Below are 21,379 nucleotides of genomic sequence, written 5' to 3' on the forward strand. Positions count from 1 at the left end.
GAGCGCCGGGCGGCGCGGGGGGCTCGGGCTCGGCGGCCCCGCGCGCGGCTCCGCGCCTCCGGCGCCGCGGGCGCCCGGTCTCCCCGGCGCTCCCGCTGGAGACACCCCTTCCCCTCCCGCGCTCTTCCCGCCCCCGCGGCCCGGGGCTCCGGCCGGAGGGCGTGTGGGGCCCCCCCACGCCCTCCTCCCCGGCGCTGCCGCTCGGAGGGACCGCTGACTTTGCCAAGGGCCTGACTTTAATTTTTACAACCCTTTCTTTCACAAATTAGGGCGCTGGACAATTACAAGCCCCGACCCTCCACCGCGGGGCCGCCCCCCCGCCCCCCGTCCTTTTCGCCGACCCTGTCACCCCTCCCCCTTTGGACGTGTTTTCACTCCAGAGACGCTCATCTTTAATTTCTTTATAGCTACTTTGAAACGCAGAGGGGAGTGGTGTGTGTGTCTGTGTGTGCGCGCGCGCGCGTGTGTGTGCGAGTGTGTGAGTGTGTGTGAGGGGGGTGGGGTGGAGGGTGGGGGGGAAAGTTGAGACCGGATCGTTCCGAGTAGTTTCTCTTTTCTCTGTGATCCATTCATTTCTCGCTCTACCTCCTGTTGCATAAAATGATGCGCTGAGGAGCGGCAAAATTTTTTTTTTTCCCCTTTCCCGGATTTGGTTTTATAGTGGATGTTACCAGTTTTGATCGTCTCTTTGGAAATACAGTATCAATATCGCTTTTTTTTTTTTGCTATTGCTGTCTATTCCATCTTAAAAAAAAAAAAAAAAAACAACCCAGCAACTCTCCTATCCCTCCCTCCTTTCCACCTTAATCCCACCCGCCCCCACGTCCCCACCCCCAACCCCCCCACCCCCAGTCTCCAAAAATCCGATTGTGTTTTCTCCAAGGATTGGGACTGGATTTTCTGATTGCGGTTATTTCCATGTTTCTAGGTTTGTGTGATTTTGCTAAAATGCATCACCAACAGCGAATGGCTGCCTTAGGCACGGACAAAGAGCTGAGTGATTTACTGGATTTCAGTGCGGTAAGAAAGAACGGTGGAAACTAACAACAGCTGTAAAACAAAACAAAACAAAACCAAAAAACCCAAGCACTTTGAGCTAGAAACCAATAGAACCTGAAGGACAGGAATAATTTTTATTTGGCTGAATCCTTGGTAAACATGAAGGTCTTTTTGATAAGTTTTTAACTACAGTTTTTGGGGGTGATGGAGGATTCCGGCTTTTTTTCACTCTGATTACTTGCTTTGAATTCACTACCCACCGAACCCCCAAATAATGGAGTCCCACCCCAGTGGAAGGGAAAAACAGACACCCCTAAAACTGTAAACCACCCCTTAACTTGGCCTTATCAGAACACTAAAAGTACTGGTACTTTGTGTGCTACTCAATTTATTTACTTGTTTTTCTGAAAATGGAAAAGAGAAAATAGGAGACTTCAGTTGGCTCAAAGTTTTAAACTGATGATGGTTTGGAATCAGTAGGACCTGCCTTCCTCCCACTTAAATCTTTTCTTGGGATTCTGAAAAATCCTGTGTGTATATGCTGAGCACACATTCTTTAGAAATCCTTTAGACTTTGTAAATTTCGTAGTCGGGGAGATCAGCCCAAAGCAGAACTTAGACACTTGTGGAGTTTTACGGCTGAACTTGGTCCTTCTCCATCACTTTGTCTCCCTTCCCCAAACCAAGTCCCAAGCATGTCAGGGGAATTAATTCATTTTTAATGCCAAATGAGTTTGGTGTCAGATGCATTTGCAAAGCAAAATGAAAAGAATCCACAAAACACACAAAATCCAAACCGCCTTCTAAGTGGGGGGCTCTCTTTTCTTGCTGCTGCTGCCGCTGCTGCTACTGCTGCTGCTGTTGCTGCTGCTGCTCTTCTAGACCTTTTGGAGAAATGGCTTTCGGAAGTTTTGCCAGGAAATGTAGCCCTAGGCAGCTTTTAGCCCCCTTTCTGCTTGCTGCACTTTCTCCATTCGTTCCTTTGCTTTCTGCAGGCTCTGACTCAGGGAAGGTGCTCGTTATCCACTAGATAACGTCGAAGAGGAGGGAAACCAATTAGGGTCGAAATAAATGCTGGAGAGAGAGGGAGTGAAAGAGAGAGAGTGAGAGAGAGAGAGAGACAGAGAGAGGGGGAGAGAGTCTTGCTTCAAAATGCTCTCATGTTAGAGACGAAATGAGAATTTAGTGCAGGTGGCATTTTTATTTTTATTTGGGTTCACATGTGACAGGCAAATCCTATTCGGGATCGAAATGGACATTGCCACGTTTATGGCCAAGGTTTTCAATATAAAATAAACAACTTTTTTCTTCTCCTTTGTAAAACTCATGTCTTCTAGAGAGCTCGCTGCCCTCCAAACTGAATCTTGTTAACATTATGGGGACTGTGCTGTGGTTTAAAATGTACTGCCTAGCTCTGGCGATTTACTGAACCTGAGGAAAAAGAAAGAGCAGAGTGGTAAAGGGGTGGGGGGGTGAGAGTGATTGGTAATATTGTACCTGTTTTAGTTTTAAGTTGGATGGTGATGTATTTTACTAAAATGAACACTTAGCATAAACTGTACATTATATAGTGAGAGTATGAAAGGTCTCAGATGATCTCTGAAGGCACGGAGGTCTTCTTTTCAACAGTAATATTTCTTTGTTTCTTTTAGATGTTTTCACCTCCTGTGAGCAGTGGGAAAAATGGACCAACTTCTCTGGCGAGTGGACATTTTACTGGCTCAAGTATGTAAATTCTTTTCGTAGTGTGTAGTTAAATGTTCTTAGCTGTTTGTTCACTCATGGTATATTTTTGGCTCTGTTAAAGTGTTCTGCAAAAGTCATTGAAATTTTAGCCTGTAATGATATGGTTATTTCATTATCCATTAGTAGTATAACTTAGGAAAAAACGTTATCTTTTGCAAAATTAAAAGTTTTTTTTTGAATCAAGAAAATTGTCTCAGAATTCTGTCACTTAATTTAAAAGCAATTTTCTAATACAGTTGTAATCAAACGTGAAGATAAGGCAGTATTAACATGGGGGAATAAATTAATGTTTCCTTACTGAAAATAGAGGGAAAAATCTAACTTTCATGAAAAGGGCAGATTCCTCGTAAATAATCAAGTGTTCTGGGAACTATGTATAATTAACCCTTTTTAAAAAATGAGCACTTAATTTTGTAGATGAATGCTGCAAAGTAAACCATAGCTGTAAATAGAGAGATTCTTTCTAATCCAAGAGCTGAATATGAATTCATTTGTATTTAAAATATCCTTTTTGGTGCTATAACTGTTTTTCTCCCCCTAAGTATTTACTTGTACAGTGAATTTTTGCTATGTTTAAAGTTACAAATTTGGAAGGACTTTTACATTTTATAAATGAAAGACCTTTGGCTGATGTTTTCAAAAGACGTTAGCGGTATTCACAAAGGCATCTGTGTGTGCAATGATTATCTGGTATCTAAGGAGGAGTTTTAATAGGGGACTCTCTGAAGGTCTCTTACTAAAAGTGAAAATATGCTATTCATTTAAAAAGTTATTTTTTTGTCCAGTGAATTTCATATCAGAAGGAGGCATACATTGTTGCTTGCTGTCCTTTTAGGTTCAAGGCTTAAATCCATTTATGCCTGTTAAACAGCTATAGTATCTTAGGAGTTCTGGCAGTGGTACCTAAAAGGACATTAGACAGAGTCCTGTTCTTAAGTCAGACTGGTAAACATTGACATCGTTTAGCTATGAGATATCAGTGGAATTGTCTGTTAGCTATTGAAGATAATTTCACATCTCTTAATATTCATTTGGTGCTGTAGCAATGAAAGAAACCTATTCATCTTTGTGATTTGTATAATTGGTATGTTTTTTCTAAAACTAATGGCTTTTAAAAGTTGCTCATTTCCAAATAAGTTACTTCTCCTTTTGCTGGCCCCATAAGTCTAAGGGAATTATCTCTAAAACTCGATTTATGAAATATGAGATGCCTCCTATACTTACATTTTATCTTTTTTTGGGGGAAGTCTACTTTGATTAAAAGGACTGTTGACCATATGTTTGTGTTTTGACTGTCCTGGAACCTGTTATATTTTTAATTTGGGAATTATTTTTTTTGTTGTTTTGTTTTCATACTGTATCTTCCACATTTCTATATTGTGTTCTCTACAGTTTTGAAGGAAAGATGAGTGCAAGTGTCTGTTGTAGGCAAATTAATTTTTCATGTTAGTATCAAAACTAACTTTATTTCTGACAGTAGTTTTCTTCAAGATTTTCCTTAAGAAAATGTGTATTCAGTTGAAATCTGAAAGTAGATTATGTCAGAAAGGCTCAGAGATAGACTGCTTTCAGAGTCAGTGCAAAAATACTCTTTTGTACTTTTTGTAAAAGCTGACACATTTGGAATAATTAAGTATATCAGTTTTGGTATGGTTTAATAAAGTAAGATTGATTTAGAAGCATGAAATTGTGTTATATTTAAAAGACTTCTGTGCATCTTGGTCCCTTTTCTGTGTTCACATTTAAATGAAGTCTTTGCTATGATGTTTAAGTGTTTACAGAGTATAGGCTGGATGAGTATGGATATGTATTGATGAATTTTGGTAAGTGGTCATATATTGAAACTTACACAGTTCTTAAGACAGTATATCTGTATACATAAACCTGTCTTATACAGACAGTAAATCTGTATAAGACAGAGACTTCATCGTTAGTGAGATAGGTTGTGATATTTCCAGTGAATATGTTGTGATTATTTTTAAGGTGTTGAGCTTTAAGTGACTTTGTACCGGCCAAAGGTGTAGTTTTCAGGCCCATATGTTTACTTATAAAGGTAAAAAGTGTAGTGGCTATTTTGTTCTAGCAGCTGGATTGCAAATGCAGGGTATTCATCCAAAGCAGTATGATGGGGACTGTAATATACAGAGTACAGATTGGAGTGTTGATTTTTCTCATCTGTCCAAGACATAGTAAGTGGCTTTGTTTCTACTCAGTAATAAAGTTAAGTCCCCTTTTAAAGCACAACAAGTAAAAAAAAAAAAAAAAATTAGGAAAAGTGCATTTTGCCCCTTTCCTGAAAGGATGAACTAGAAAACTTTGGACTGAGAAATAATTTTCTAAATGTACATCCGGTTAATATCCATTGTCCCGAGCAAGGGTGCTCAGATATCATTTTCATGGGTAGCTTTGAAACTTGGGTCCAGGGGAAAAGAGATCCGAAGTGTAAGTGAACTGTTCATGTTGGGGTAAACCGCTCTTTTGCTTTCAAAGTGAGGCATGGTGATGTTTCAGGCTTCAAGTTCTCTGTAGCTGTGAGTTCCATTCATATATAGGACACTCCATCGTGATTTGCAGTGTGAGAATGAAAATAAAGTGTGGCCATGTTGCCTTTAATCTTTCATTTCACAAACATGGTTTTCCCTACCACCTTAAGAAATGGTGAGGCTGCTAGGGAGACTGGAATGTAACCTGAGCTACAGCCTGACATTCCCAGGGAGCATTTTTCACATGAAAGGCTTTTGTCAACCCAGGAAAGGACCAGCCGTTTTTGTTTGATGTTTGCAGGTGTTCAGCAGAGAGCACTAAAACAATTCAGCCATGATAGTTCAGAGTGTGGATGACCTTAACAGGGAGAATTGGTGGGCTCTGGAATTATTTGTAAGAAATAGTTGAAATTTATATGGTGACTTTTATAAAGGGATTTCAGATCCATTATATCATTGATCTTAAAACAAGCTAACAGCATCCACATGCCTGGATGACTGGAAAATTATTCTCATTAAAAAGTAGGATGGCCAAGTTACCCAAAAGGGAAAAAAAATGCCTCTAGAATCTATAATTTATTGATGAACAGGGATTTAATTTTCTAATATAACAAATGCAGTTTTATTTGGTCACCTTTGATTCCTTTATAAGCAAAAGATAAACACACTAGCTTTGGCATCTTTTAGAAAGTGGTTTGAAAGTTGGGGCTCTGAAATTATCCATACTCAACAATAGCCCTGGTCACATCTGTTACAAGTATTTACACTTAGTCTGTGACGGATTCTGCATCTTTCTCCCTCAGTTTAAAAGTTGAGCCTTTTCCCCTGTAACTGTTTAGTTTTACTTAGGTGTTCAGCATTTGTTAAAGGTGTCAAATGAGTGGGTGTTTTAACAATTAATAGCAGCAATAAAACACCACATCCCTGTCATGGTCATTTCTGGAAACGAAAAAATGTCTCTTGACATTCACACAAGTTTGTTCACCAATATCCATGTGACACCCAAATGACAGATCAGTTTAGAAAATTCACTAAGAAAAAAATACCGATCCAGTGGGTCGTTTTGTATTGTACGGAAGAGTCAAATGGCCAGCATCCTGAATTAATTTCCATCCGTACAGTTTGAGTTCATGGTTACGGTGTGAAAAAAAAATTGGTCTCCCCCAAAGGTATTTGTGGAGTAGAGTTATTTAATTGTGTGTGTGTGTGTGTGTGTCTGTTTTAAACAGCCTTACTATTACAGTGCAGTTCATAATGGTTGTGTGGCTTTTTGTAAAACGAAGAATAAATTAACCGGTTAAAAAATAAGGAATGTGGTGTTAAACCCATTTCATTAGAATCATACAATTTGGGGGGTAGGATCCCCTTAGAAATACACAGCCCAATGCCTTCATTGTACAGCCAAAGAAAACTGAGGCCCATGTTAAGAGGTTCTCAAGTATGTGTTTATTTGCTATTCTAAAAAACAAGTTTTGATTTGCTGATTCTCTGTGGCCCTGCAAATCCTTTTATTGGAGTAACATTGGTTTCAGGACTCTGTTTTTTCTGTAATTTGTGTTGCATAACAGGGTCTCAGGATTTGTATACTGATCTTTGTGCCTACAAATGCTTCTAAATGTATATGTGCCCTTTGTTTTTTAAGGTTTGGAGCTGAATTTCGGATCGTTGATCATTCTATTTTGCCTGATCTGGCCTGTGATTATTTGCAGGATGTTAGATTGAATAATAGGGTGTGGATGGGCATGATGCTGATGGAATTAAAGTGCTTCTTACTATGCCAAGCAGTGTGCTATGCACTTTATACTCTTGTATTTTTTTATCCTCACAAGAACCCAATGAGATGCCAGGATTACCATGCTCAATTCATAAATGAGGAAACCAAGATTCAGAGATGATAAACTACTTTATTTCAAGGCAGCCAGGAATGAGTTAGGTTCTAAACATAGGTCTGTCTGCCTAGTTCAGTGTCTTTTCAAAGACACACACACACACACACACGAGGCTTGGTGTACAGTACTACACACACACACACACACACTCACGAGGCTTGGTGTACAGTACTATTCCTCATCATTAGAATAGATAAACATTTTTAAAAAACATGTTTACACTAATGGTATAAGCCATATCCATTATTTTTCCTGCTTTATTATCCAGATAAGCTAGCTTTGTAGTTTATGTTGGATTTCAGTGTGACTTAGTATCTCTTTCATATTATTATTATTATATTTTTAACCAGGAAAATATAGTGGATATTTTCAAAGTTGTGGCTTGGTTTTTCTGTAAATTAGCAATCTGCTTGGGTACCAGTAAAAATATTTTGTTTTCAATTTTTATGAACCTAGTCAAACCCCAAGTTGAGGTAACCAAGCTTGCTCTGTTAATATCTAAAAAAAAATGGTTTCCTATCTTTAACTGTAAAAAAAGTCTTACAGTTTCGTGTTAGATCTTTGAAACCTAATTTTCCAGAACAAAAATCTTGAATTCTGTCTGCATCCCTAAAATAAGCAGCTTTGAAGTTAAGTTTTGATATGTCTATTACCAGACAAGTGCTTAAAATGTTACATTTTCTAAATTCAGAAGGAAGAAGCAGTACTCTATTTGACACTGACTTAAGTAAATAAAATGCATTAAACAAGTGTAGGGATCCGAGATCTGTTGAGCCTGAAATGCTTAACATTTTTGACAGCATCAGCAAATTATCTTTACCCTACTATTGTAATGAGGAAATCACTTAAATAACAGATGAACAGCTAAGTCACATAAACATATATAATAGAACTATGTAATGAAAGTTTATGCTGTTAATTGCTCGAATCTGTCTTAAATGCTTAGAATCATGGAGCAGTCAAGACTGTCATATAAACAGTTTTGTTTTGAGCTTAAAATTATTCCTTTTTGCTTTCATCTGCTATGATAAACAAAGTAATTTTGGAAGCTTTATAGATCAAACATTTACTCCTAATGGTAAACTGCATTTTATATTGGAAGTTTGCAACCTCGTCCAAGGCAGAGAGCTGAGTCCTGGTGGCCCCAGGCCTGTGATTTTCAACTTTTAGTATTATGATGCCATTTAGGTCTGTTCCCATAAGCCAAGATAACAGATCTGAAGTTGTCTAATAAGGAACATGGTGTGTTTTGAAACGTTCTTTGGTTTACAAGTCTGGAACCAAAATGTTCTTGGCCAGACTTTGAGAACCTATATCTGTATGTTGGGTAAGTCAGATTTTGCACAGACAGAGCATCCAAATGAAGCTAGGTAGGAACAGGGAAAAAAAATCCCCTCTTTTCTTATTTTTTTTGTCTTTTATGACCTAATTTTTTATGACCAGGTGTTCTTCCAAGTCAATTGGATGGTGCTGAGTATTACAGAAAATAAAGTAAAGCATATCATAGGGTGTTTTTTTTTTTTTTGGTTACCAGTTTCTTATTACTTTGAATAAAGTTTTCAAAATTGACCACCAAGTTTATTAGCTTACATGTGGGTTATCCATTTTCTAAATTTGTGAGCCCACTTAGACTCCGCAATAAAGTAGGCACATGAATTTAGGTGGGTCCTTTTGAACCATATGTCTCTTAATGCTTGTGAGAGACGTAAGAGAAATAGCAATTTAATCTTTAGAGAAGATTGGTTAATACTTTTTATACGTTATATATATATATTTTATATCAGGCTCAAAGGAATAGCAAAAGTATTGAAAAGCTTGTCATATTTACTTTCATTTCAGCAATAAATAAAGGCCCAGTTAATCAGCATATCAAATACCCAGGTGTGTTTAGAGTCAGTTTATATGGATGAATTTCAGGGCTGTAAGAAAGTATTTTATTTAAAGGTGCAGCCACTTGATTGTTCAAATGGCTGCTTTTGTACTTCTGTGTGACAATTAACATTTAATGAATGACTTTCTAAACTGCCATTGGTGGTAATTACTATATGTGGTTTATTAACTGCAATCCATTGTTGGATGTGCCTGTATTGATTTGTTTTGCAAACAACCCTTCACACGTTCAGCACTATTTGTACATGACTTTTTAAAGAACCTGTTTCGTTTGCTGATACTGATATTGCCCCTCAATTTTTAGCTGACAAATGCCTCTTCGATGGTAATGATTTTTGATTAAATTAAAAGTTCATCTTTTCAGCTACACAGATTTTGCACTTTGATCCTCAAGGAATCCCAAAGAAACTACACAATTTTTTTTTTTAAGTAAAAGATTTATAGAAATTTAGACTTATCAGGAGAGTTTAGAGATGGTCTATGATTTTTTTTTTAAAATAAAGAGCCAAGGTTTGGGAGGGTTAAATATCTTTTGCTCAAATCATACAGTTGGTTATGGGCTGTAATAGGACACACATACAGATGTCCTGACCCGCTGGTCAGGGACCCCATGCTGCTTTTAATTAAGATTTGGACTCAATTCGTTGGTACCAACTGTATGTTTCTTAAAAGGAGGGAAACTTGTATGATCTTCCATTTCTGAAAAATAATAAAAGTTCAGATTGTGAGAGATGGCCCTCGTAATCCAGGTCACTTGTCTTCACCTGCTCTAATTTGGCTAAGGCAGTTGACGAATAACTGTTAAAATGTATTGTGTTATTAAAAATAACAAAGTAAGACCCCTGATTAAATATCAGGGTTGTAATTTAATCTTGGGGGTTCTGGCACTGTTCATAAACCATTTGGCTTTTTTCTGTAACAGATGACGTCACAATACAGCTTGATTGAATTATGACCCTGGGTTGCAGGAGCACCTGCTTATGCCTCTTGACTTCATAGCATGTCAGCATTTCCATTACTTTTTTTCTTCTTTGACATTTTTAAGTTCAAATAGTTAAACGAGACTGATGGTTGGCATATAAACTTTCAGGCCCGTGGGAAAAGACTGTTTTCCCAATAAAACAGAGAAGGTGGTGACAAAGCCCCATTACAGAATACCTTTTAGAATGTTCTTCCTTGCTTTAATCTTCCATTAATTTAAACATTCCCTTTTGGGGTGCTTAGCTGAATTGCAAGGCATCCAAATGGAAGGTTTTGAATCTCAAATCGCTCAAGCCAAGACTTAACTACAAGGCATTTCGAGGACTTTAAACTAGAGAAAGACCTAGCTTCTGTGAAGGAAGATATTGAAATGATAGCTCTAGACCCTCTAGTTTTCATCTTGTGTAAAATACTGATGAGCAAGTTGTGGAAAGGATGCACATTTGCATATCTTGTCAGTAATTACTTTTATTTCTACTTAAGACGGATAAAAATGGATAATGAACGGTTTCAAAAGTTCTGTTTCTTGTGTGTGTGTGTGTCATTATCTGGAGATTCATAGCATAGCATCAGTTTAGCCCTTTATGTTTTAATATAGTGTTGTAAGATGTTGGTTGTATCCATCTAGCCAGTTAGTTTTTCTCCCCATCATAATTCTTACTGATGGTCCATCTAATATATCTTTTTAGTACATGCTATGCATACATCCCCTGTGTTAGCAATTACAGGACCTAGAGGGCTTTGTGGGAGCAAGGTCCTGCCCTGAGAGGGATATATTTTTGACAGGAAAGAGCAGGAAAGCACATGTTTAATTAGTACTCAGTGCCCAGAAGGTGAGTGTCACTAACATGGTGGGAGTTTAGATAAAGAGAAGACTTACTTCTTGCTGGGGAAAATTAATAATGAAGGTTTCATGGACAAATAGAGTGTGATTCTTGAAAGAAGAGATTTTTTGACATGGGGATGTTGGGGAGGATTTTATGTCAGGATCGCTGTGAACCAGGCATAGAGGAGGTCCATTGCGAAGGCTGGATGGAAGAGAGCAGATTCTTCAGCTCAACAGTGGACTCAGCTGTGGTCTAGGCATCTGCACCACCTCCAACAGACATTCCTGTCTTGAATGCCCCCTTTATTTTCCCTTTTCTGATTTTGAGATTTCCTTTCCAGATAATCCAGTTCCTTCCCCATATGTATATATTTTTAATGGCAGTGGCAGCGTGGAAATCAAGATTTTGATATTCCCAGTTTCAAACTCTTCCTGCTATATCATTCAGCAGTGGAAATTTTAAGCTAATTTGGAGAAAGTAGTTTCTTTAACTGAATTCTGGCAATCTAGCTTCTTTTGCCATGTTTGCTGTTAAATAGCTACTTCATATTGGCAAAGTGATAGACCCTCAAAGCCTGCATCTTCAAGCTGGAAAAATAAAGTGAAACTCTCCAGTACACTTCAAGAGGGGTTTTATACTGTGGTTAAAAATATTTCCCAATTGCAGAACATCAGCATTATAATTTTATTATCCTCACTGGCCATTACTGGTGCTGTGGCCCTTGGTTCAGAAGCTAGCAGGGAAATGTGCTGGTTATAATTGCCATACAATACATTTGGAAATGCATTTGAAACACAGTCTCAAAGATATTGTGATCATAGCCGAAACCCATATAATGTTTGTAAAAACATTATGGAGTGGCCAGATACACCTCTGAATAAAATGTGCCAAAATTACATCCCACATAGGAAAAATATGTAAACACCACCTCTCCTTGAGTGTTGGGTAGTTCAGATTAAAATGTCCTTCTCTGTGTGACCTCCAAGTGCTTCAGTGTAATACACGATTCCAGTTACCAGTTTAAGCCCAGAACTCAAGTTCTAGTTGAAATTGGCATAGGAAGAATTTATTAATGAATGACTGTATTTGCTATAGAATATAAACAAGATTTTTATGACAAAGAGAATGTTCTAGACCTAATTTACTCATTAAAGTCAGTTCCAAACTTATGTCTTCCTCAAACTTAGTCTTCACTTTCGAACATAGGGATTCATGTTGGGAATATTTTGCAACCCTATGCCTTAAAACTCAGAGAAAAGCTTTTGGTCATCAGCTGGGTAGTCATGTTTCAAGACTGAATCTGCAGTTTCATACATAACCCAGTTTTGCAATTTGGAAGGGAAGACTGAACAATGTAATTTCAATCCTTGTTCAAATAATTGTTCTTTGCTGTGTACCTTCTAGAGTTTCATTGTGTACCAACTGGTATCCCAAACCATGGAATGCTGTTCTGTTCTTTTGTGAGTGCTGTGAATCTTCATTTAGTTTTTAGTTTTCTTTTGATATTTAATTTCTCCTTGGTCTTGTTAGCCTCTTCTTATTCTTTCATTTGCCTTTCAGCCCATGTGGAACTGTTTCTCTTTTACATGGGTATACATTTTGCAGTGTCCCACTTTAATATCCCTAGTAATTTTGGTAGAATTGGATCAGGTGAGAAGTAGTCCATTAGTACTTTAAATAATTTTACTTAAACAAAATCCATTATTGTTGAAGGTTTATTTAAAGAATGTCGAAAGCTTCAGAAAAATGAAAGGAATGACTACGTATAGTTTTTTTTTTTTTGCAGCGTGAATATGTTTTGCTGAAATAGCAAGAGAATTATTAAGAATGGTTAACTTTGATTTACTCGCTTGTTCACTTATTCAGTAAATGTTTTTTGAGAGCTAAGATTCAGATTGCAGTGTGAGGTACTATGGTGATATAAAGAAGAAAATATTTGGGTGTCAGTATTGCAGTTGGAGCATGGTACTGCTTGCTGTCTTTGGGCGTAACTTCTATACTGACTCAGTAAGAAAGTGCTTTTCAAATAAGTGATGTCAAAGTGTGGAAGCAGACTTCTTCCAAGGATACTTTCAAATAAACTAAGTATAGACTAACTGAAAGATGGAAATCCTATTTACATGGGTACTACATGAGTATAAAGGAAGGGGATGGATTTGAATGATTATGGAATTTGGACTTTGAAGAGCATTATGAATGTCTTCTCAAATTTGGTACCAAAGACTTGTTAGAAGGCAATATAATTATACCCCATATATTTTTGTTTTTTTTTTTTGGAGTGGAAATGAGGTACCAGATTTGTAAATTGTACTCATTTAATTCAAGGGCACTAAGATATACTTTTATTCCCACACTTGAATATTTTTGATATTTGTTTTAGAATTTATATGCAAGAAGTTATTGATTTACTTTTAAAGTTAAAAAAAATTAAGCATCTACCATGTAGCAGGTACTATACTGGGTGCTAGAAATAAAATAATGAACAGTTCAGTTCAGTTCAGTTCAGTCGCTTGGTCGTGTCCGACTCTTTGCGACCCCATGAATCAATCGCAGCACGCCAGGCCTCCCTGTCCATCACCAACTCCTGGAGTTCACTCAGACTCACGTCCATCGAGTCAGTGATGCGATCCAGCCATCTCATCCTCGGTCGGCCCCTTCTCCTCCTGCCCCCATCCTTCCCAGCATCAGAGTCCTTTCCAATGAGTCAACTCTTTGCATGAGGTGGCCAAAGTACTGGAGTTTCAGCTTTAGCATCATTCCTTCCAAAGAAATCCCAGGGCTGATCTCCTTCAGAATGGACTGGTTGGATCTCCTTGTAGTCCAAGGGACTCTCAAGAGTCTTCTCCAACACCACAGTTCAAAAGCATCAATTCTTCAGCGCTCAGCCTTCTTCACAGTCCAACTCTCACATCCATACATGACCACAGGAAAAACCATAGCCTTGACTAGATGGACCTTAGTCGGCAAAGTAATGTCTCTGCTTTTGAATATGCTATCTAGGTTGGTCATAACTTTTCTTCCAAGGAGTAAGCGTCTTTTAATTTCATGGCTGCAGTCACCATCTGCAGTGATTTTGGAGCCCCCCAAAATAAAGTCTGACACTGTTTCCACTGTTTCCCCATCTATTTGCCATGAAGTGATGGGACCGGATGCCATGATCTTCGTTTTCTGAATGTTGAGCTTTAAGCCAACATTTTCACTCTCCTCTTTCACTTTCATCAAGAGGCTTTTTAGTTCCTCTTCACTTTCTGCCATAAGGGTGGTGTCATCTACATATCTGAGATTATTGATATTTCTCCCGGCAATCTTGATTCCAGCTTGTGTTTCTTCCAGTCCAGCGTTTCTCATGATGTACTCTGCATATAAGTTAAATAAGCAGGATGACAATATACAGCCTTGACGTACTCCTTTTCCTATTTGGAACCAGTCTGTTGTTCCATGTCCAGTTCTAACTGTTTCTTCCTGACCTGCATACAGATGGGTATATTTCTGCATTGGCTGAATGTGGGAAACATTCACTGAATAACCAAGCAAAGAAAGGAGAGGTGTGAGGCATCAGAGGATAGGGTGTCTGACCTAGCAGTCAGGAGAAGCTTCCTGAAGCTGGCACACCTGGACTGAGGTCTGAGAGGAAGGGCGGGGTACATGGGAGAAGTGGACTGGGGACCAGCAGGGCCTGGTGTTTGGAGAGGGGTTAGAGCTGGGTTAGAGGTGAAGCTCAAGAGGTGGAAGGTAGGGGCCAGATCATGCCAGGCAGCAAGATCAGGAGACTTTGCAATTTCCTCCCATCAGCTTTGTGCCTGGGAGACCTCTGGCTGCAGCCTGGAAAACGCACTGCAGGGGCAGTCAGGGTCAGTGGCCCAAACCGTGTGTGGTGAGATTTTTTCAGAAACCCAGGTGAGAGATGAGGTTGTTAGGCCTCCATTGTGGGTGGTGAAGATGGAGAATGGGCTGTAGACCTTACTTGGAATGTGTAACTTTAGTCCTCTGGGGAGCATTCGCAGTAGCATTTGCATGTGTGTGTATGTGTGCGCGAGTGTGCGCACGTGTGAGAAACTTTTTATAACCTGAATACTTGAAAATTGACTGTACATCTTCTAATGGAAACACTGAGACCTCATTCAGCTACCACGTGCTGTTGACTGCCTTTTTTGCACCCAGACACCACAGAAGTGCTTTTTATTTTCTGATAAAAGTGGAAGATGGGTTTTACAGTTCTGTTGTGAGAGGGTGCAGAGGTGGGAGTGGGAGCAAGAGACCAAAGGGACTCTTCGTAGTTAATGGTTTTCAGTAATTACGCACTAGTTAGGCTTCTGCTAGCACAGGTTCTGATTGTTCAGTCGCTTAGTTGTGTCCAGCTCTCTGCGACCCCATGGGCCGCAGCACGCCAGGCCTCCCTGTCCTTCACCATCTCCCGGAGCTTGCTCAAACTCATGTCCATTGAGTTGGTGATGCCATCCAACCATCTCATCCTCTGTCGCCCCCTTCTCTTCCTGCCTTCAATCTTTCCCAGCATCAGGGGCTTTTCTAACGAGTCAACTCTTCGCATAAGGTGGCCGAAGTATTGGAGCTTCAGGTTCAGCATCAGTCCATCCAACGAATATTCAGGACTGGTTTCCTTTAGGCTTGACTGGTTTGATGGTTCATTTCAACTTGTGGAATTGAGTCCATCGCACACTTGGGGGTCCGGTATCAGCACATCAGCACGATGTTGCTGAGCATCTTTGGTGAACGCTAGGATGGTGGTCAGATTTGGACCATATTCCATCTGTGATGAAAATGCTGTTTACCTGCTTGTGTTTTGTCTGAGGCAGCCATGGGGAGAATTGTCCGGTGGCTTTGGATTAGCCACAGAATGAAGCTGTCCCCACTGAGAGCTCCTGGTGAACCTTCCCACTAACCCTTTCCCTCTGACCGTCTCACTCCTTCTCTGCCTGCCTCCCTTCGTTTTCTCACGAATGTGATGCTTCACACTTTGAAATCTCCTCTCAGCTGCCAAGTTTGTGAGTCCGTTAGGAAAGCCGTCACCCTTCTTGTGGTATATTCACGATTCAAAGTGAAGGAAAAAAAATAGTTATTTTTCCCCCCTCCTTCTCTCTTTCCATCTTTGCTTTGGGCCCAGCTGGTTAGAGCACGGGGGAATGGGTGAATATAGGCTGGACCCTGATGGCCACGCCAGTGAGTGATTCTTGGCCCTGGGAGCCCCGGGCTCTGTGTGTGCTTCTTCGGAAGGGTGCTGAAGTGACAGCAGTGAGGTCCGGGACCCTCTGCGCTGAGCGGGACGCTCCTTAACACACGTGCCTGCAGCTGGCGAGTCAGTGGGTGATCCTGCTGCAAGTGGACAACATTCACGTGTTGTTCCTGCCTCCTGGGGAACTCCCATCAGCATCTAGGCATACCTTCGTAACTCTCAGTTTCAAAGAAAAATGAAATACAGTTACCTTCCTTTTGGCGTGAGGAGGGCACACACGGTGCTTCCACAGTTATTGGCAGCACTTTATTATTATTTTTTTGGAAAGGAAAATTGTAGAATGTTGTGGTTGACCCCTCTGTGCTCCTAATATTTCATAATTAGAAAGACAACAAAAGCCTAATAAGCCAAACACAAACTCTCCCTCTTCCTCTCTCCACTGACCGGCCCTCTTTCACAGCAAGAGTTTGTTGACTGTTGCCTACACTGGCGGCTTCTGTATCCTTCCCTTGCATACACTTTTCATAAGCCTTACCCCAACCAGGTATTCCAAACACATTTTCCCTTGTGATGTTGGAGACCTGCAGAATAATACATATAGTGTATGTGAACTACGAAGCTAAATGATGGCGTGAGGAAGACCTGGGGGCTTACCACTCCGTGTCAGAACTGGAGCATCATCAGAACCTTGTGGGTTTCCTCCTATCCGCCTTCCCCCATCTTTCTTGCCAGAGGTAAATAGTCTGTCTTTTTTTAGAGTAGCTTAATGACACGTCTGTGTATCCCTAAGCAACGTGATGTTGGGCTTTGCTTGATGGAGGGTCAGAAATGTGGTGTCAGTCCTGTGCTGCCTCGCCCTCTCGCTCTTTTCCCTTGGCGTCACGTGTTTCCCATCTGTCCATGTTGCTGTGTGTGGCCTTCGTCCATTTCCGCTGCTGGTGAATGTGCCTCAGTTGATTTCTGTATTGTCCGGTTCGTGAACCTTTGGATTGGTTCCCATTTGTTTGAGACTACATATTTTCCTAAACACCTCTTGATGCCCACTTGCTCATCTCTTTTGCTGTCTTGGATATCCGTGAGTAAAACTCCTAGGTTACAGAGTCATGCAGATGTTAAGATAGCACCAAATTGTTTTCCAGAGCTGTTACCAATTTACACACAGCATAAAAGGTTATTAAGGGTACATATTGTTGTCCTCTTTTGGTATTTTCAGATTTCCTAATTTGTATCAATTTGTGTCTGTGTGTGTGTGTGGATGTGTGTTAGTCAGTCGTGTCCAGCTCTTGGTGACTCCATGGACTATAGCCCACCAGGCTCCTGTGTCCATGGGATTTTCCAGGCAAGAATATTGGAGTGGGTTGCCATTTCTTTCTCCAGGGGATCTTCCCAGATCTCCTGCATGACAGGTAGATTCTTCACAGTTTGAGCCACCAGGGAAGCCTGTTATATCAATCTAGGGGTTATAAAATAGAAAATGTATCTCACTATGGTCTTAACTTGTATTTCCTTGATACTTAATGAAGTTAAACATCTTAAATGTATTTATTTATCATTCATGTTTGTTCTACAGAATCTTCCCTCCTCAGTTTTCCATTGATTTTTTTTCTTATTGATTCCTGGGTGTTCTTGATATATATGTGGATAATAATTGTTTCTCAGTCATGCATGCTGCAAATACTTTCCCTTATTTTATGACCTGTCTTTTTACACTCCCTATGGTATTTTTTGATGAACATAAGGCCTTAAATTTAATGTAGTCATTTTTTTCCTTTACCTTTCCATGTTTTGTGTCACGGTTGGAAAATCCATCTCTGCCTCAGGGTCATAAAGGTATTCTTTTTTATGTTTCTTCAAGAAGGGATTTCATAGTTTCAACATCCACATTTAAGTCTCTAATACAGTTGGGATAGATTTTGTAGAGTGGCAAGTAGGGCTTTTAATTCTGCTTTTTCTTAAATATCTTGATATTCATTTGTTCTAGAATCATTTATTGAGAAGTCTGTCCTTTCTGTAGGCTTCCACAGTGCTGTTTCTGCAATCCTGAAAGTGTCCGTGTTCGTAAGGGTCTTTCATTCTGAGCCCCTTTTTTTCTGATCTTTCAATTTGTCTGCCCATGCCCCAGTGCCATTTTTGTAATAAGTTTCCTGCCACATTTTGGTGTGTGGTAGTAAGGTCTTTTCTCTTCTTCTCATCCTATGTGTACCTTTTACTTTTAGCTATTTGGAGGCCTGTCTTCTTCCACAGAAATTTTAAAGTTAAGTTTGCCGAGGTCTTTCATAAGCCTCTTAGGGATTTTGTTCGTGTTGCATGAGATCTAATGATCAGTGGGGAAAAACTGATGTATTTTTAAGGATGATTATCTGCACTTATGTATCTCTTCAGTTCTTTAGGTCTTCTTTGATATCTCAAAGTTTTATAATTTTTTTCATGAGGTCGTGTATATCATTTGATGACATTCTTCAGTACTTATTTTTACTGCTATTGATAATGGTATTTTCTTTTAAATTAAATAGTCAAATTGTTACATATATTTAATATATACATATATACATACATACGCACACACACATGTGTGTGTGTGTGTGTAATTGATCTTTGGGTATTGATTTCATGGTTAGCCATATTGCTAAATTCTCTTACTGATTCTAAAATTCTCTATGTGCTTTCATTACACTTTTTTGTATATTCATATTGTGTGTGAATAATGAAAGTTGTTTTTCTTCTCATACCCCTTGCAAACAGATGTATCTGTTTTAGTTTGTTTTCTTTTTCTTTTCTTGTCTTACTGTGCTACCTAGGACCTCAAGTTCATTCTTGAATAGAAATAGCAGTATTAGGTATCCTTGTCTTTTCCCTGATTTTCACTGTTGACATTGATGATGGTATATATTTCATTAAGGAGTGTCATTCTATGTATATCTTGCTTAGAGTTTGTGAGTAGTGGTGTTTCTATAAATTTTTTTCTACACATATTTAAATTAGGATTTAAAAAATCTCCTTCAATCTGTTAATATTGTGAGTGATATTTATATTTTTCCATATGGTACATGCCCTTTGGATTTTGGGAATTTGTTAGTGTGATTGATGTGTTTTTATTACTCTTTTAAAAGTAATCTCCTGCACTCCGTTTTCTGTTTTTAGTATCTTGCATCTATGCTTATAACTAAGATTGATATGTAATATTTCTTCTCTTACTGTCCTTATCTGGTTTTAGCTCCAAGGTTATACTGACCTGTAAAATGAATACAACAGTATTTTCATTCTGTCATCACTTGTAGAATGTGTGTAAGTCTCAACTAATCTGTTCCTTGAAATTAGGCAAAATTTATCTGTGTAACAATCTGAGCCTCATGTGAGAAGATTTTAAGGCACTGATAGAATTTTCAACTATTTAAATATTGAGAATGAGAATTTTACTTTCTTTTTCAGTAGTTTTAAAATTATATATTTGAATAAAATTATATACATGATGATTTAATATTTCACATTTCGTATAAATTTTAAATAGATTGCCTTAAAGTTGTGTATGGTATTCTCTAATTACTTTTGTAATCTCTACTGATTCTATAACTAAGTTTCATTTTTCACTCCTAATTTTTTTGTATGTTTTCCTTGATCAAGATCACTAGACGTTTTTCTTATGTATTAGTCTTTACGAAAAGAATCAGCTTTTGGCTTTGTGGATTATTGTGTGTGTGTGTGTGTTTTCCTACTTCATTACTTTTTAATTTTATTATTGCCAGCTTTTTATTTGTTTTGGGTTTATTCTGATTTTTTTTTAACTTCTTAAGTTTACCACTTAGCTCATTGTTATTTTTTTAATCTAAGAACTTAAGACTATAAAATGCCCTTTAAGTATTGCTGTTAATATATATTCCATAGGTTTTAGTATGTAACATGTTCCATTATATGTTATTTGTAAGTATTTGAAATCATTTTCTTCTTTGATTCTTGCACTATTTATTGATGCCTTGAAAATTTTACAAATGAACGTGTTATTTATCTTTTTATTATTGACTTTGAATGTAATTTAATTGTTGTCAGAGAACTGTTCTATGTGACAGCAGTTCTTTGGTTCTTGTGAGACTTGCTTTATTGTCAGTTTTAATTAATCAGTTTTCCTAAGTGTTCCACTGTGTGCTTGGGAAGATTGTGTATTCTTTTATTATTGAGTTGAAGGATTTATGTGTCTAGAAATTTAAGCTTGTTAATTGTGCCTTAAAATTGCCTATACCTTTACAAAAGTTTTTTTTTTTTTTTTGGTCTGCCTAACATCTTGTCATTCAGAGAAGTGGGTTGAAATGACCCTGTCTCATGGTGATGTTGCAGATTCTCCATTTCTGTTTTGGCTTTTGTACGTCTTGAAATTGTATGCACTCAAGTTTAGAATGACCAGGTCTTCATGGTTAATGCAACACTTTATCCACTTTATTTGTGGTCATCCTCTTTCTACCATTTTGTCTCATCATCTATTTGGTCTCTTATTAGTGTAGTTATCTCACTTTTTTTTTCACTAATATTCATCTAGTGTATCTATTTTTAACCTTTTATTTTCAACCCATCCTAGATGGTATGTTTTAAGTATTCTTGCTACAGATGAATTTTAATTTCAGTCTAATCAGATATCAGATGACCTAAGTCCATTACTTTTTTGTATATTTTGGTTTATGCCTCTTACAGAGACGATGCTGTGAAGACGCCTGTTGGAATTGTGTGATGTAATAGCTCTGTGATTAATGTCATCTAAATCTTAAATTTTGATTTGTATTGCTTCTTATACATTTCTTTTTTTCTCTTATTCCTTTTAAAGTATAGCTAGTTAGTATTTCATTTTTTTTACTTCATTTTGCCCTCTCATTATTTGAAAAAAAATTTTTTTTTAGTGATTCTTTTAGATTTTACTGTGCATAGTTATCTGACAAAGTCTAAAGTTTATAATCTTAACTTTCCTTTGAAACAGTTTTAGCACCACAGAATCCTGTTCTTTATATTACTCTCTTATCTACTTAGAGTACTTTTGTTTGGAACTTTAAAATATTTCCTGCAAATTAGATAGTATTCTTATTTAAGCATTATAGACAGTGTTTAGATTTACTTGTTTAGTAATTTCTTTGCTCAATACTTTTTGGCTTCTTTGGCCTTTGTGGGGTCATTTTGTTTGGTGAAATATATCCTTTAGAAGTTTTTTGATATAGAAATGTTAGAGCCCAAGTCTTGTATCCTTGTTTATCCAAAGTGTCCTTATTCTTGTTCTTGAAAGATCATTTTGTAGGGCACAAAATTTCAGGTTGACATTGTTTTCTTTTTTTCATTACTTGGATGATTTTATTCCAATACCTTCTGAATTCCATTGGGGTTCTTGGGACCTCTGCT

General features: G+C 38.2%; 1 protein-coding gene across 20 annotated transcripts in view; it reads left to right on the top strand.

The window, feature by feature from the left end:
- Positions 1 to 21,379, top strand: part of TCF4 (transcription factor 4) — a 388,054-nt gene that overhangs the window by 6,016 nt on the left and 360,659 nt on the right. For 16 of the 20 annotated variants that reach the window (XM_040264426.1, XM_040264413.1, XM_040264416.1 and 13 more), the window contains exons 2-3: positions 929 to 1,020; positions 2,652 to 2,724. In XM_040264426.1, coding sequence (XP_040120360.1) covers positions 949 to 1,020; positions 2,652 to 2,724 — 145 coding nt within the window. In that variant the 5' untranslated portion in view covers positions 929 to 948. Of the gene's footprint in view, positions 1 to 928; positions 1,021 to 1,827; positions 2,012 to 2,079; positions 2,191 to 2,651; positions 2,725 to 21,379 lie in introns of those variants that run through there. The other 4 variants (XM_040264427.1, XM_040264419.1, XM_040264428.1 and 1 more) reach the window with 4 other exon arrangements.

Source organism: Oryx dammah, unplaced genomic scaffold (assembly GCF_014754425.2).
Source record: "Oryx dammah isolate SB20612 unplaced genomic scaffold, SCBI_Odam_1.1 HiC_scaffold_22, whole genome shotgun sequence".
Taxonomy (NCBI): Eukaryota; Metazoa; Chordata; class Mammalia; order Artiodactyla; family Bovidae; genus Oryx; species Oryx dammah.